Genomic DNA, 13,446 nt, shown 5'->3' with positions numbered 1-13,446 from the left:
TGTAAGGTTATTATGTTTTGATTGTCCACTACAAAGGTGAATTGGGATAATCAACAGATTTCTGGCAGAATGGAAGAAAGAGAATGGACTTGACCAGAGATAAGCCTGGGCGTGTGTGTGTGTGTGTGTGTGTGTGTGTGTGTGTGTGTGATGAAGGTGCTGAGGTAGAGAAACTTTGACATGCTGTTAGCTAAGGTTGGGATGCCTAATGTGGGGAATCCAAGAAAAGTTAACTTTTGTTGGGTGTTGAGCAGAACACACTCTACTGTTTCTGTCTTTGCAATTTCTCTACGGTATAAGACCTAGAGCTTGACAATAATGGGTACATACAATATGATAATGCATAAAATCTCTGTGTGGCTTTTTTTATGGTGAGTTACAACTTCCCTTCTTCTTTCTTTTTCCTTTTTTCCCTTATTCCTGCCCTGTTATATTTTTGGTTGTAATATCACTATATTTCTGTTAGATAAGATTAAGGTATTATTAATGGGAAATGCAATTAGAAATTAATAATATAGGAGAAGCAAAAGTTTGCAGTAGATTTTGCATGTGGTGAAGTGCTTGATTCCATGTGATCAAGCAAGAGTAACAAAGAATCTGAGCACACCTCTGTTTTTATCTTGAAGGATCGTACCACAATATGTCCATATTTGTTTTTTTATGTTTCTTTGATTTATTGGAGTTAATTTTCAACAAAAGCAGAATTCTATACTAATGTGTAGTAGTAGTTATTAATGATAGGGAGAACAAACTGAATCGAACAAATTTTGCTATAAAGAGAACTCATTCTGTACAAAAGAGCAAAAATAAATAATAATAATAGTCATGATGATGATCAAGAATGTTAATGAGCTTCTGGAAATAAGATCCTGGAAAGCAAAGGTATTCTAATAATAGTACAGTAACTGGAACCAAGAGCATGGAAGGTGAACTGTGCCCAAGATTACATTTTAAGTGGCAATAATAATCTGGCATAGGAAATGAGGAAGTAAAACCATGAAACAATAGATTCCATGTATTCAAGCAACAGAAATTAAGAAGTCTGAGAAAAGACTTTTTTGCCTTGCAAAATTATACCAGCATATGTCCTCTTTCATTATCTTCAGATTTCTCTAATTTATCAGATGATTCGAACCCAAAGCAGGGAGAACAATGTTTTACTATGATGTCAGTGTTTTAGGGAAAAAGAGCCAGGAATTTGAAAAGTACTTGCTTTTTGCAAGTACAAAGATGTCATTGTTGTTGCTGCTGGGCTTCTAGAATAACTGCGTAATTGTTAATTATGAAAATAGATAATAGTAGTGGATATAATTTGTCTTCCAACAGGAGTGCTATGCCACTAAAGCACGCACAATGGAGATTACAAGAACAACCAACAAAGTGCAGGATATTAGGACGACTTACTTTTAAGCTGCAATACAGCCAAAATATACTGTTAAGAACTCAGAATTGTCTCATGAGTGAATAACGAAATAGCCATGTTTTATTAGCTTTCTTTAAAACTATGTACAAGTTGAACAACGTTTTAAAGCACTTGTTTTAAAAAACACTTCTGCAATTTTCTGGAGCCACGATTTCTTTTTTTCTTTGAGCCACAGTGGTTAATCTGATTTTGGTGTTTCAGTAATTACGTAAATTAACATATGCTGAGAGTAATTTCATTTGTTGAAATGGATACCAGGTGAATATGTAATTAGTGGAAGGTTGTCTCTTTAAGACTTTGTGTGCAATTTTCCAAGATTAGCCACAGTATGGAAGAGTAGAGTGTTAAATTGTAATAATTTCTGGTCAGTGACCAAACTAGTATCTAGTTTATTTCCTGAAAATTGAAGTAAAATGACAATTTCCTCCCATCTTCTCCTACCAATCAAAGACACATTATAGAGTGAACAACCATCCCAGTTGCGCAGGTCCCAGTTTTAGCAGTGAATGTCTTCTATCTAGGGAAACCCTTTGGTTCCAAGCAAACCAGGACAGTCAGTCATGCTAGTACACCGATCTCACTCAAAAAGAAATATTATACTTACACAGTTTTATTTATTATTATACATTTAACATATAGAAAAGCAATTTAAAAATAAATTTCCATCCATATTGCCACTAAAATAAACCAACTATATATGTAGTTTTGTTCCTTCTAAACTTTATATAGACAATATATAATTTAATAATTAAAAAAGCAATTGTAGTCACAAGGTATGTACAGTTCTATGTCATTGATTAACAAATACATATCATCACAAAACCATATGTATAATTTTAATGAATCCATAAACTTGTAACATATTTCCATGTTATATTACTTAATTACCCTTTATTGCAGGACATTTATGTTGTTTTCCCGTTTTTTCCCTATTACAAATGATAATGCTAATAATATCTTTATATAATATTCCCCTTTTAAATTTAAGAAATAATACTTTGGGGGAAAACATACATATGGTAGAATCATATTGACAACTTATAAACAGTTCAAATTATAAATATTTTCTTCTGCTAGCTAGTTTCTCATCAGCTAACCTGCTATTGAAATAACTATTTCACGAAAATTCTTGGTAATATGAGCCCATTCTAGAAACTGGCTAATATTCTTTATTTGGATAGTTGAAACAATGTGTTTGTTTGTTCTGAACCTCAATAAATTTTCATCACAAATGAAAATGTCGTTTCCTCTTTTTAGGATCTTTCCAAAGAATTAATGGCACTTGAAGAAAAATGAGATCACTGGGTAATCATAATCGTAGAGAAACATCTACTGTGTTCCAAAATTGACAGAGGCATTGAGGAACACAGAAATACTACCAACTCATTTTTGAGGACAGATGCTTGGTAGGAGCCAAGTTTTATACTAAGTCTGACCAATCAACTCTCACTTGATGCTTCCTTCCTTTTAGGATTTCTGAAGTAGAAGTATGAAAATCTAAAAATTCAAGTCCTCTTCTGTACTATAATTAAAAGACAACAGCCTGAGCCTGCAAAGTCTCAACTCAAATACAGAAAGGATAAGTTATCAAATCAGTTAACATTTATTGGGCACCTGCCAATCCTTATCCTCTAGAGTTTATCCGGTGATAGGAAAAAGTCACGAGATGTGTATATAATAACAAAATAATAGAAGAGTGTGGTAAGTTTTGTAACAGTAGTGTGGAAAAAGGGGTCGTGTCTCTTTGTGCACCTGCGTGTTTATAATAACAAAAACTGTAAACAACCTAAATGTCTGTAGACAAGATATAAATAAATATGTCATGGAATAATCATATACCGGGATATTAGGCAACAGTGAAAATGAATGCATAGGAACTATATGTATCAACACCAATAACTCTCACAAATAAGACATCAAATATAAAAAACAAGTTTTAAAAGAATAGATTTAGGTTGATATCATTTATGTAAATTTTGAAACATGCAAAAGAATACTATATGTTGTTTAGGGATACTTCCAATGAAGCAAAAATATAGAGAAATGCATGCGATGGTAAGCATGGAATTCAAGATAATGATCCTCGGTGGGGAAGGGTGGGGAGGCTAAGGAGTGGAGAGTGAGGAGGACTCAGTACCAAAGGAGATACATAGGAGGGTTCAAGTTTTTTGGAAATGTTTTATTTCTTAAGCTTCTGGGAGAGTACATGATTGTTCATTATATTATTTTGAAATATATAATAATACGTTGAAATATACATAAATTAAAGTGCCACATAGGGAGAGACGAGGCTGTTGATTCTGAATGGAAGTAGCAATCTGCATAAACTTTTTGGATGAGTTGGTGTTGATGGATAAATTGGTCTCGATGAATGAGTAGACATTCAGTAAGTCCAGATGGCAGGAGAGGAGATTCTGGGGTGATGGACTAGCATGGGCAAAGGCATGGAAATGTTCTGGGTAAGAGCTAGCTTAGGATGCATAGAAATATATATGCTGGAATAAAGGAAGTTATTACTGTAACTGGGACCAGATGGTGAAAGACCTTGAACAGAACTGAAATGTAAAATAATTTACTAGGCTTTATAAATAGGAGCTTATAATTAGGTCTGGGTTATAATTTATTATATTCTTCATGTAATTCCAAAGGATTGATAACTTCTTCAACCAGGATGTTATCTGAATCTGATCCTTTTAGATCTATACTGCTCTTCAAATAAAAATAAAATCATGAACCATCACAAGTCATCTACCAAATCCAATAGAGAAATTGATCCTCAGAGTTCTAATCAGTAATAAATACGGAGATCTCCCATTGGTAGCATTAAAGAGTCACTTACGGGGGCTTCCCTAGTGGCGCAGTGGTTGAAAGTCCGCCTGCTGATGCAGGGGACACGGGTTCGTGCCCCAGTCCGGGAAGATCCCATATGCCGCGGAGCAGCTGGGCCTGTGAGCCATGGCCGCTGAGCCTGCGCGTCCAGAGCCTGTGCTCCGCAATGGGAGAGGCCACAACAGTGAGAGGCCCGCGTACGGCAAGGAAAAAAAAAAAAAAAAAAAGTCATTTACAGTTTTTTCTTATGATTATCCATCAATTTCCCCACCTGACCATGTCAATGACCCTTTAAGTATCAATAGAAAGGACTGCCCTGAGAAGGAACAGGAAGACTAATTGGTTTTGTGAAAATCTAGCTTGTTAAATTTGCCAGAACTACCTTTTCATGTGATCATCATTTGGTCACCAGCAGGTATCTTTCATTGGCTCCATATGGCAGAGTCTGAAGAATATGGGTTAATCAATGTGTCATTCATCAGGGGCACCTGCAGAGATGAAGAAAGATTGTATTATTGTACGATATTATAAAAGCAGCACAACATATAGCAAATTGAACTACATGTTTCCTCCCCCACTCTTTTTGTACATTAAAACTGCAGTTTGAAAAACAACTTCCAGTGCAGAAAAAAATTAAAACAGCAGGTGATAATCAGTGCAAAGTTACAACAATGTTACTGCTGATGGGCTACCTGTCAGTTAAAGCAAGCTATCACATCTCCCCAGGAATATTTACTATAAAAAATGACTTACGAATGTTAGAGAGGGACATTAATGTGTTAGTCTCCTTATTTGTTCATTTGGAAATGGCATAAAGATAGGTCCATTAGCCAGCTCATTTCTACCTTGGTCTCAGGGCAGACACACACACAAAGTACATAACTGAAAGTTATAAATGACCAAAACATAAACCTTAGTGCCTTGAGTTAAAAATCAATTTTCCTAATAAATTAAATTCAAACACTATATACCAATATGTAATATGAAGAAGGATGTATTAACAATTGCTGTGTTGGCAGAGTGCAAAGTGCAAGACTTAGAGGGATGTAAAAATTTAGTAATTTAGAAAATCTGATACCCAAAATAGCTACCACTGCATGGAAGGCTCAGAGTTTAGTTCAGTTGTTGAGCTATAATAGTATTCTCTGCCTAGTCAAGGTTGAATGTTCAAGATGTAGTTTGAGTATTAATCATTGATTCGAATAAAAGATTGCACAACTGGAGAGGCTCTCCTGGGTTAAGTAGTTTATTCCTTAATACAGATGTAAGTTTTTTCCTTTGTGTATTCCAGAACCACTTGAGTGTCTTCCCTACTAAACAAGCAACCTTTTTTGGAATTATTTTTTTAGCTTTACTCTTTATCAACTACAAACTTTTAGCTAAGAAATCACCTAAGCTTCTGCTGATATGAATTATGAATTCATTCAAGCTGCCCATTTCAAGTTTAAGCTTTATCTTTTGTTCTGCCCAGTAAGAAACCTGATGATATGTATGCTTTATTTTGGTTTACTTACAGTATTCCATTGGATAGTCACACTGTATGGTATTGTGTGAATAAACCAGAGCTTTCTTATCCATTTTACTGTTGATGAGCATTTTGGTAGTGACATCAATACATGAAAAAAAATGAAGTATTATATAGGTACTCATATGTACACAAACAATACCCCCACATAGCATTACATTTTTTTGTTGTTGAAGTGTAATATACATACAGAGAAATGTAATTTGATGAAGTTTTACACACTGAGCACACATGAGCAGCCAGTACCAATCTCAGGAAACAGAACATGACCAACTCTCCAGAAGCCCTATTTATGGCCCCTCCCAGTCATTAGCTCCCTTCAAGGGTAACTACTATCCTAACTTCTGATAGCACAAGAGTTTTGCCTGTTTTTGTACAATACATACTCTTGTGTGTCTCACTTCTTTTACTTAGCATCATATTTATGAGATTCATATATAATACTGCATTTAGAAGCAGATTGTTCGGGCTTCCCTGGTGGCGCAGTGGTTAAGAATCCACCTGCCAATGCAGGGGACACGGGTTCGAGCCCTGGTGGGAAGATCCCACATGCTGTGGAGCAACTAAGCCCATGTGCCACAACTACTCAGCCTGCGCTCTAGAGTCCACGAGCCACAACTGCGCTCTAGAGTCCGCAAGCCACGAGCCTGCGTGCCACAACTACTGAAGCGCATGCACCTAGAGCCTGTGCTCCGCAACAAGAGAAGCCACCGCAATGAGAAGCCCGCGCACCGTAACGAAGAGTAGCCCCCACTCGCCGCAACCAGAGAAAGCCCGCGCACAGCAACGAAGACCTAACGCAGCCAAAAATAAATAAATCTTTTTAAAAACCAGATTGTTCATTCTTAGTGATGTATAGTGTTCCGTTATATGAATATATCACCAATCATTTATCTACTTTACTGTCAATTAACATTCTGATTGTTTTCCAGTTTGGGGGTTATTATAAATAGTGTTGCTCTGAGCTGTTAATAGATATCTTTTGGTATATATTTGATATTAGTATATTCCTAGGAAAGGAATTTCTGGGCCAAAGTATTTTCATATGTTTACCTTTAAGATATATTGCAGTTTTCAATAGTGGTTGTACCATATATATAGCATTTGATTACTTGAGGAATCATTCTGAGGAAGGCATTTCAGCATTACAATTATGAGAACAACTTTTGGAGTCACTCAGGCCAAATTCAGCTTACCACAAAACAGCTATGGCAAGTATGTTTAAACTTCTTACAGTTCAGTTTACTTACCTGTAAAACAGATACAATAAAACATTTTTCAAAATTTATGAGAATTAAATGAGATATTTATTTTAATGCATCTTAGAACAATGCCTGGCACATAGTAAGTGCTGAGCTTATTATATGGTGTCTGTTAATCATTAGCTCTTACAACATAGACAGTATGGAGAATCAGAAACAAATATGGGCAATATAATCCACAAACAATTTTAATTCACTGATGGAAAAAAATTGAGACTCTGACCCAAAAGGCATTACCAATTCCAGTGAGCATTATGCTTGCACCCTGAAAAAAAATCATTTAAGCATTATCCCAAAATGCATTTGCAAATTACTCTTGCCAGAGGCAAGGTTCTTGGATGCAGTGCATTACCATCCATTTTTTTTCCTATCAGACATTACTCTTTAAAAACAGGACTGCCAAGGGCTACTCTGGAAAGTCACTAATATTATACTTTTTATTATATTTGCCAATTTCACACCTTCCTCAACCCAACCCCCAAAGTTGTTGAACAGTGACTGTAAGTACATTAGTTGCTAGTTTTCCTTGAAACTTATCAGTATTTATGTTCCACATTCTTAAAAATACTAAAAATAAGCCCAGATCCTTGCTTTAAATTACAAAGACCTTGCCTTTTTTTTTTTTCTTTTGTAGGAATGAGCTTGATAACCTCAGAGTAGATTTCAGCAGCTGTTGGGACAATGCCTAAGAAGTTACACTGTGTACAGAGGTACTGTTTTAGTTAATGGCTCCAGGGGCAGCAGGCTCAGTTATCTTAGGCAGGTAATTTTAGAAGGTGGCACGCTGTTCCTAATAAATTGCGTCGGATCCCATCTATCAGTTACTAGTTTCAAGAAATACAGCACTCAATCTGCTTGAAAATACGTGTTTTGAGAAGGCCAGTGGTAGACCTGAAAAGGGACTTTCTGAACATATTGAAACTCTTTGACTTACAGATGAGAAAACTAACCATTTAACAGTCTTGCCTAAGGTCAAATGGTTTGTTCCCTGGACACTTAGAAAGCTTGAGTCTCATTCACGGTTCAGTGGTTGCTCCTCTTTGCTCTTGTTTCTCAGCGTCCACCATCCTCCTATCCGGTCCCGTTCCCTACCTCGACTTCAGAAAGATCCAGACCTGGGATCCGGAAATGGGGACACTGAACAACTGTGCCTTAAGGGAATGACCAACCATTAAATTGTCGTAAGTGCAAGATGAGTGAGGTTTGCCTGCTAGAACATTAAGATCTAAGAAGGAAGACCTCTGTTTTATGGACCACTGTATTCCCAGCACAGTGCTTGGTACATAACAGGCTCTAATAATTGTTAAATGAAGAAATGATTGAATGAATATTAGTTATGTCTGGTTGTCACGTCCTTTTTCTTTTCTATCTTCTTCCAGTTGTACTAACAAAACGTGCAGATTTAGATTCAAAGAGGAGAAATCATGTACAAAGCGCCCAGTACGGTGCCTGATTCATTGTGGGCAATTAAAAAACGTCCATTTTCCTTTTCTTCCAAGTGTAGGGTACTGGGGGTAAGGGGTGATGTGCCATGGTGTTTATGTAGCTGGACATAAACTGACCTGGGTTACTAACAGGTTGGTGGAAAGGGTTGTCGGCGTTTTTCTGATCCGTATCAGAAATCCCAGTGCCCCGAAAACGTACAGCTATTTTACCCAGAGAGGCTGGTCGCGTTTGATGATCTATTCTGGGCTGCAGTCAACTCTTTTAATACAACTTTTTATAAGCATCAGCTACTTCGCGGCGGTAGGAGGGGCAGTGACAGGAAAAGCAGGGAACCCCCCTCTCCCCAGATAAAGGAAGCCCTCTGTGGCAGGGTCTGTGTTTTGCGGGTCTAACGGGTCCTCTGTCTGCGGCGGTCCCCGCCCCCTCCAGCCCCGCCTCCTCGCCCTAGGCCGCTGCAGCCGAGGTTCAAGTTCGGCACCCGGACGCGCGCTCGCTGCTCCGAAGCCTCCCGCGCCTGTCAAGGGCCCCCGCTCGAAGGCTAGGAGGGCTCAGAGGTCATTAGGGTGCGGGGGTCACTTGGCCACGCGTTGTGCTACCACGTGGCAGAAAAGTTTCCAACTCTGCCGTGGGGCCTCCCAGTGCCCCCCAGCGGAGCAGAGGCCCGCGCTTTGACACCCGCTCCCTTTTCTGTCGCCTGCAGTCGCGCCCCATCTCGGGGAACCCCCACCCCCTCCACCCCGGTATCCTTCTCTGAATCCCCTCCTTCCCTAGCTGCGAAGGTCGCCCCAGGAAAATACCCTGGGCGGTGGTCTCTGGAGAAGGCGGCCGGGGCGCCTCCAGCTGGCCTGGGGTAGGGGGTCCAAGGACAAGTGTCCCGAGGAGGGCGCGGAGGAGGGCGCTGAGCTGGGCGCGCGGAGTAGACAGGCGACAGCGGCCCGCACTTGACCCCGGTGCGACTGGCGGGAACATTCCGCGGCTCCCACACTCCCGCGCGCCAACTCTGGCGGGTCGCAGCTGACCGCACGCGGGCTGCACCCTCCACGCCCCCACCCGCCCTAGCTCCCCATTCCTGGCTCCCCTCCTCCCCCAGTGCGCAGGCCCGGCCGCCCCAGCGCGCATGCCCTGGGCTCGCGAGCGTGGCCAGCCCCCAGCCTTTTGCTTTCTACACACTCTACAACTGGGGAGGGCGGGGTGGAGGGAGCCCGGCCGGCCACGTGATCCAGCCGGCCGGGGCCGCGGGGGCGGGAGCGCGCGCCGAGCGAGGCGCGGGGAGGGAGGTGCGCGTGCGCGCGGCGCGCGCGGGCGGGCGCGGGGCTGGGCTGAGGCGGGCGGCGGCGGCGGTGGGCCGGCCGCGGAGGGGGAGGAGCGGGAGCTGAGCGAGGCAGGCGGGCGGAGGATGGGGCCGTGCCCGGGCTCCCGCTGCAGCCGCCGGGGGACACGCCGTGCACCCTCCGGCTCGGGGCTCTCGCGGCGGCGGCGGTGGCAGTGTTAGCGGCGGCGGTGAGAGCGGCGTTCCCGGCGCTTCCTGGCCGTGCTTCTCCCTCAGGCTGGGCGAAGAGAAGAGGCGGCGGCGGCGGCACACCGGTGTCTCTCCCGCTGGAGATTTCTTTCTGCTTTCCTCGTCGACTGACTCGCCCCCTCCCTTTTTTGAGGAAGGGTGACCTCTTCTCTGGGACTGGAAAAAATATTTTTTTGAGGAGGGGGGTGGGTGGCAGCCTCAGGGGCTGCTTCTTCTCTTCTTTCATCTTCTCCTCCTCCCCCCTCCAAGCCCGAAAAGCAAACCCCACAACTGCTCCAGCATCCTCCTTCCCTTCCTCCACCTCCCTTCTCCACCTCTTCCAGTTTCGCCCTCTCCCCTCCTAATTATTTCATTATTATGCTTCCCTCTCTGGGGGGTCTCGTCCCTCTCAGGTCGCTTGGAAGCCTTGGCCTCCCCTGGATGCATTTCTTAAAAATTTTGGAGCCAGGGAGTGAGTTTTCTCTGAGGCGTGTGTGAGAGGCGTCGGGGGTGTTTTCCTGCGCGAGGGGCGGGTGAAGTTCATTGCCCCCACTTTCCCGCGACCTTTTCGGGCCCGATTTGGAGTCGAGGGGGGGCAGGCGTTTTCGGGGGGCGGGGGGCGCGGCGGAGAATGGCCGCGGGGAGGGCTCCCCGGAGCCTCCTAGTCTCTTGATCAAAGCATTCCGCTATTCTGATTTATTGCCTGCTTGGTGAGTTTTTTTTTTTTTTTTTTCCTCCCCTCTAAAGGAGACCTGTGTGTTCAGCCATTACTTTGCTCGGCGCTGCTCACAGGAATCTCCGACCCTCGGTGCTGTGGGCAGCCCCGCACTTGGGCTCCTCGCCTCTCGCCCTCGCTCCCGTCCCTCCTCCCTCTCTCCGCCCCTTCCCCCTTTTCTTTCTCCGCTCTTTCTTCCCCTCTCTCCCTTCTTTCGGCCGCCGTCTCCCCCGCGCCCTCCTCGGGGCGGAGGGAAGCCGAGAAGGGGGAGGGAGGGATTGGTGTCAATTTTTTTGTGCGGCCGCGGCCGGAGCCTGTGGCGGGCAGGCGGCGAGCGGGGAGACCCCGGCGAAGCAGAGCCATGGATGGCCCGACGCGGGGCCATGGACTCCGCAAAAAGCGGCGGTCGCGGTCTCAGCGAGACCGGGAGAGGCGCTCCCGGGGCGGACTGGGGGCCGGCGCGGCCGGCGGCGGCGGGGCCGGCCGGACCCGGGCGCCCTCGTTCGCCTCGTCGTCGGGCTCCGACAAGGAAGACAATGGGAAGCCCCCGTCCTCCGCCCCGTCCCGGCCCAGACCCCCGCGGAGGAAGCGGAGAGAGTCCAGCTCAGCCGAAGAGGACATCATTGATGGATTTGCCATGACCAGCTTTGTCACTTTTGAAGCGCTGGAGGTAAGGGGGACCCCCCTCCCCCCGGTTTCCCTTTATAGGCACGACCCCCCCTCCGCCGGCTGCGCCCGGCTCTGCTGCCTCCCCCGCCGCGCTCCGGTCGGTCTGGCTGTCTGTCTGTCTAGGCTGAGGTCTTATTGTTGCGGGGGGGGGGGAGCTGGGGGCGCGGGCAGACAGGCAGCAGGAGGGAATCGACAAGCCGTGCCTGGTCTCCAGGTTTCCTCGTTCTCTCTCGCCTTCCCCCTGCGCCCCCTCCCTGCACCCCCTCCACAGCAGATGGGCAGAAAGAAAGGGGTTCAGGCATCACAACAATGCGCCCCCCTCCACGGAGAGCTCTGCCCCTACTCCTTCCTCCTCTCCCTCCCCAATCATGGCTTCTTGGCTGGTGGAAGTCTCTGCTGGGTTTGGGGCGCCTGTGGACGGTTCTCTGTGTGCTTTCTACAGAGCCATATGTCCCTGTGTGTGTGTTTGTATAGACCATTCCTGGGTGTTCTCGGGACCAGAGACTGATGGGGTTTTGTGGTTCTTTGCCCCCCTTCCCCTGCCCCCTTTTTTTCTTTTCATTTCTTTTTTCTTTCTTTCCTTTTTTTTTTTCTTTCTTTTTTTTTGGTGAAGCTGGGGAAGGGGGCGTTTTCTCCTGGTTGGGAGAAAGGAGGGAGGAGGGGAGGGAAGAGAGGAAAGGATGGAATATCTTTCTGTATTCCGTACAGGGCTCTATTACAGAAAGGGTTAATTGTAATATTATCTGTACACATACATATGCACATGTGTGTGTACATGAGCAATTCGGTTAAAGGACAGAAAAATGTACAATAGAGAGGACTGGTGGGAGGAAAGAATAAAATCCTAGCGGGTATCTGAAGGGCTTGTCACCCAATTGTCCCTCTCCTTTTCCTTTTTTTTTTGAGTTTTCTTTTTTTTATCTTTCTGATTGGCTTTGTGTGTGTGTATATCTCTGTGTGTCTTTCTTTATTCTTTGGGCACCTGCAGCATTGATTTCCAAATGCACATTTTTCTGCCAGCTAAAGGGCTCCTTGGGGGTGGTGATGGGGGGCCGGTAGGAGGAGATTGTCCAGGGGTCAGAGGGAAACTCTCTTTACCTGGATGGATCTGATTTGGTGCTGGCATGGGTCACTGACCTGTATAAAAGTAACCCCCTTTTTTCTCCTCCACCCCCAACACGCCACACATACAGAGCGCTTTGAGACTCTGCAGAGTTGGTCCGGCTTTCTTAAGAACAAAACCAAGATAGGAGTTGGTTTCTAGCCTTTTCTGCACCTGATGTGATGGTTTGAGGTTCCTGAAAGAAACTTTTCCTTTTCCCTTTGGTTTTTGCTGTTATTATGGTATTGTTTGCAATGCTCAAACGTAAGCTTTGTTAATGACAGCTTAAGTCTCACATGCGGTAACTGTACAGGTTTAGAGGTTTAGACGGCTGGTTCTGTGTGTGTGTTTGGGTGTCAAGTTTAAATATTTTTAAAAAGGAAGCCTTCCTGTTAGGGTTGTTCTTTTCTGTTTAAACTGCTTTTTGGTTGGGCTGCTGGTGGTGATGGTGGTGGATGGTGGCTAGTGGCTGGGGAGGAAGGGAGGGTGGTGGTATTGGTGGCCATAGATTCTGATGTTAGTGATTGAATCAGTTGTCCTTGGGTTCTAGAACTGGTGGTTTATTGGCTAAAATGGATCTTACGGAGTTCTTTTGAGTGTTGAGGCTCACCACTTGTTAGGATAATTCTAACTGTGGCTTCAACTTTGCCAAGGTGGGAGGGTACTGTACAGTGTGACCTCTTTCTCTCTGTCTCTCTTTTGCTTTAAAATAGGAATTGAAATGTCAATACGTGTCCTAGTACATGAATTAGAAAACGCTGCCTAGGATTTGGTTGCTATCAATGGATGGTTTAGGACAGTATTTGTAAGAGCTGCTTATAAGTGGTTTTGCTTCCTGCATGGTTATCCTGCTCTGCTGTGTGGCCCTTCTCAGTAAGCAAGAGGGTCCTCCAGATTCCCATGAACATTTTTGAAGACCAAGTAAAGATAAATATAATTTATGCAGTTGTTTTTGATTGTTCTACTTTTAATAAATA

At 44.2% G+C, this 13,446-nt stretch overlaps 2 protein-coding genes and 1 long non-coding RNA gene across 9 annotated transcripts in view; 1 reads left to right on the top strand and 2 right to left on the bottom strand.

Annotated features, from left to right (window-relative positions):
- Window positions 1-2,099: 2,099 nt before the first annotated feature.
- LOC125961492 (uncharacterized) lies at window positions 2,100-9,519 on the bottom strand. The gene is made up of 3 exons (XR_007472256.1): window positions 9,283-9,519; window positions 4,635-4,740; window positions 2,100-4,406 (listed from the first exon to the last, which is right to left on the bottom strand). It is a non-coding gene; the product is annotated as an uncharacterized LOC125961492 (long non-coding RNA).
- A 21-nt stretch (window positions 9,520-9,540) lies between these two features.
- On the bottom strand, window positions 9,541-10,230 carry LOC125961455 (uncharacterized). Its single transcript, XM_049699409.1, has one exon. It carries the CDS (start codon window positions 10,228-10,230, stop codon window positions 9,541-9,543), a length of 690 nt encoding a protein of 229 aa, XP_049555366.1.
- Window positions 9,865-13,446, top strand: part of AUTS2 (activator of transcription and developmental regulator AUTS2) — a 1,123,834-nt gene continuing 1,120,252 nt past the window's right edge. For 2 of the 7 annotated variants that reach the window (XM_049699566.1, XM_049699564.1), the window contains exon 1: window positions 10,657-11,368. In XM_049699566.1, the coding sequence (XP_049555523.1) occupies window positions 11,060-11,368 (309 nt within the window). In that variant the 5' untranslated portion in view covers window positions 10,657-11,059. Of the gene's footprint in view, window positions 11,369-13,446 lie in introns of all 7 variants that reach the window. The other 5 variants (XM_033426295.2, XM_049699567.1, XM_049699565.1 and 2 more) reach the window with 5 other exon arrangements.

The sequence above is a fragment of the Orcinus orca genome, chromosome 16 (assembly GCF_937001465.1).
Source record: "Orcinus orca chromosome 16, mOrcOrc1.1, whole genome shotgun sequence".
Lineage (NCBI taxonomy): Eukaryota > Metazoa > Chordata > Mammalia > Artiodactyla > Delphinidae > Orcinus > Orcinus orca.
Note: the sequence above shows the minus strand (reverse complement) of the source record. Positions and strands in the feature narration are given on the sequence as shown.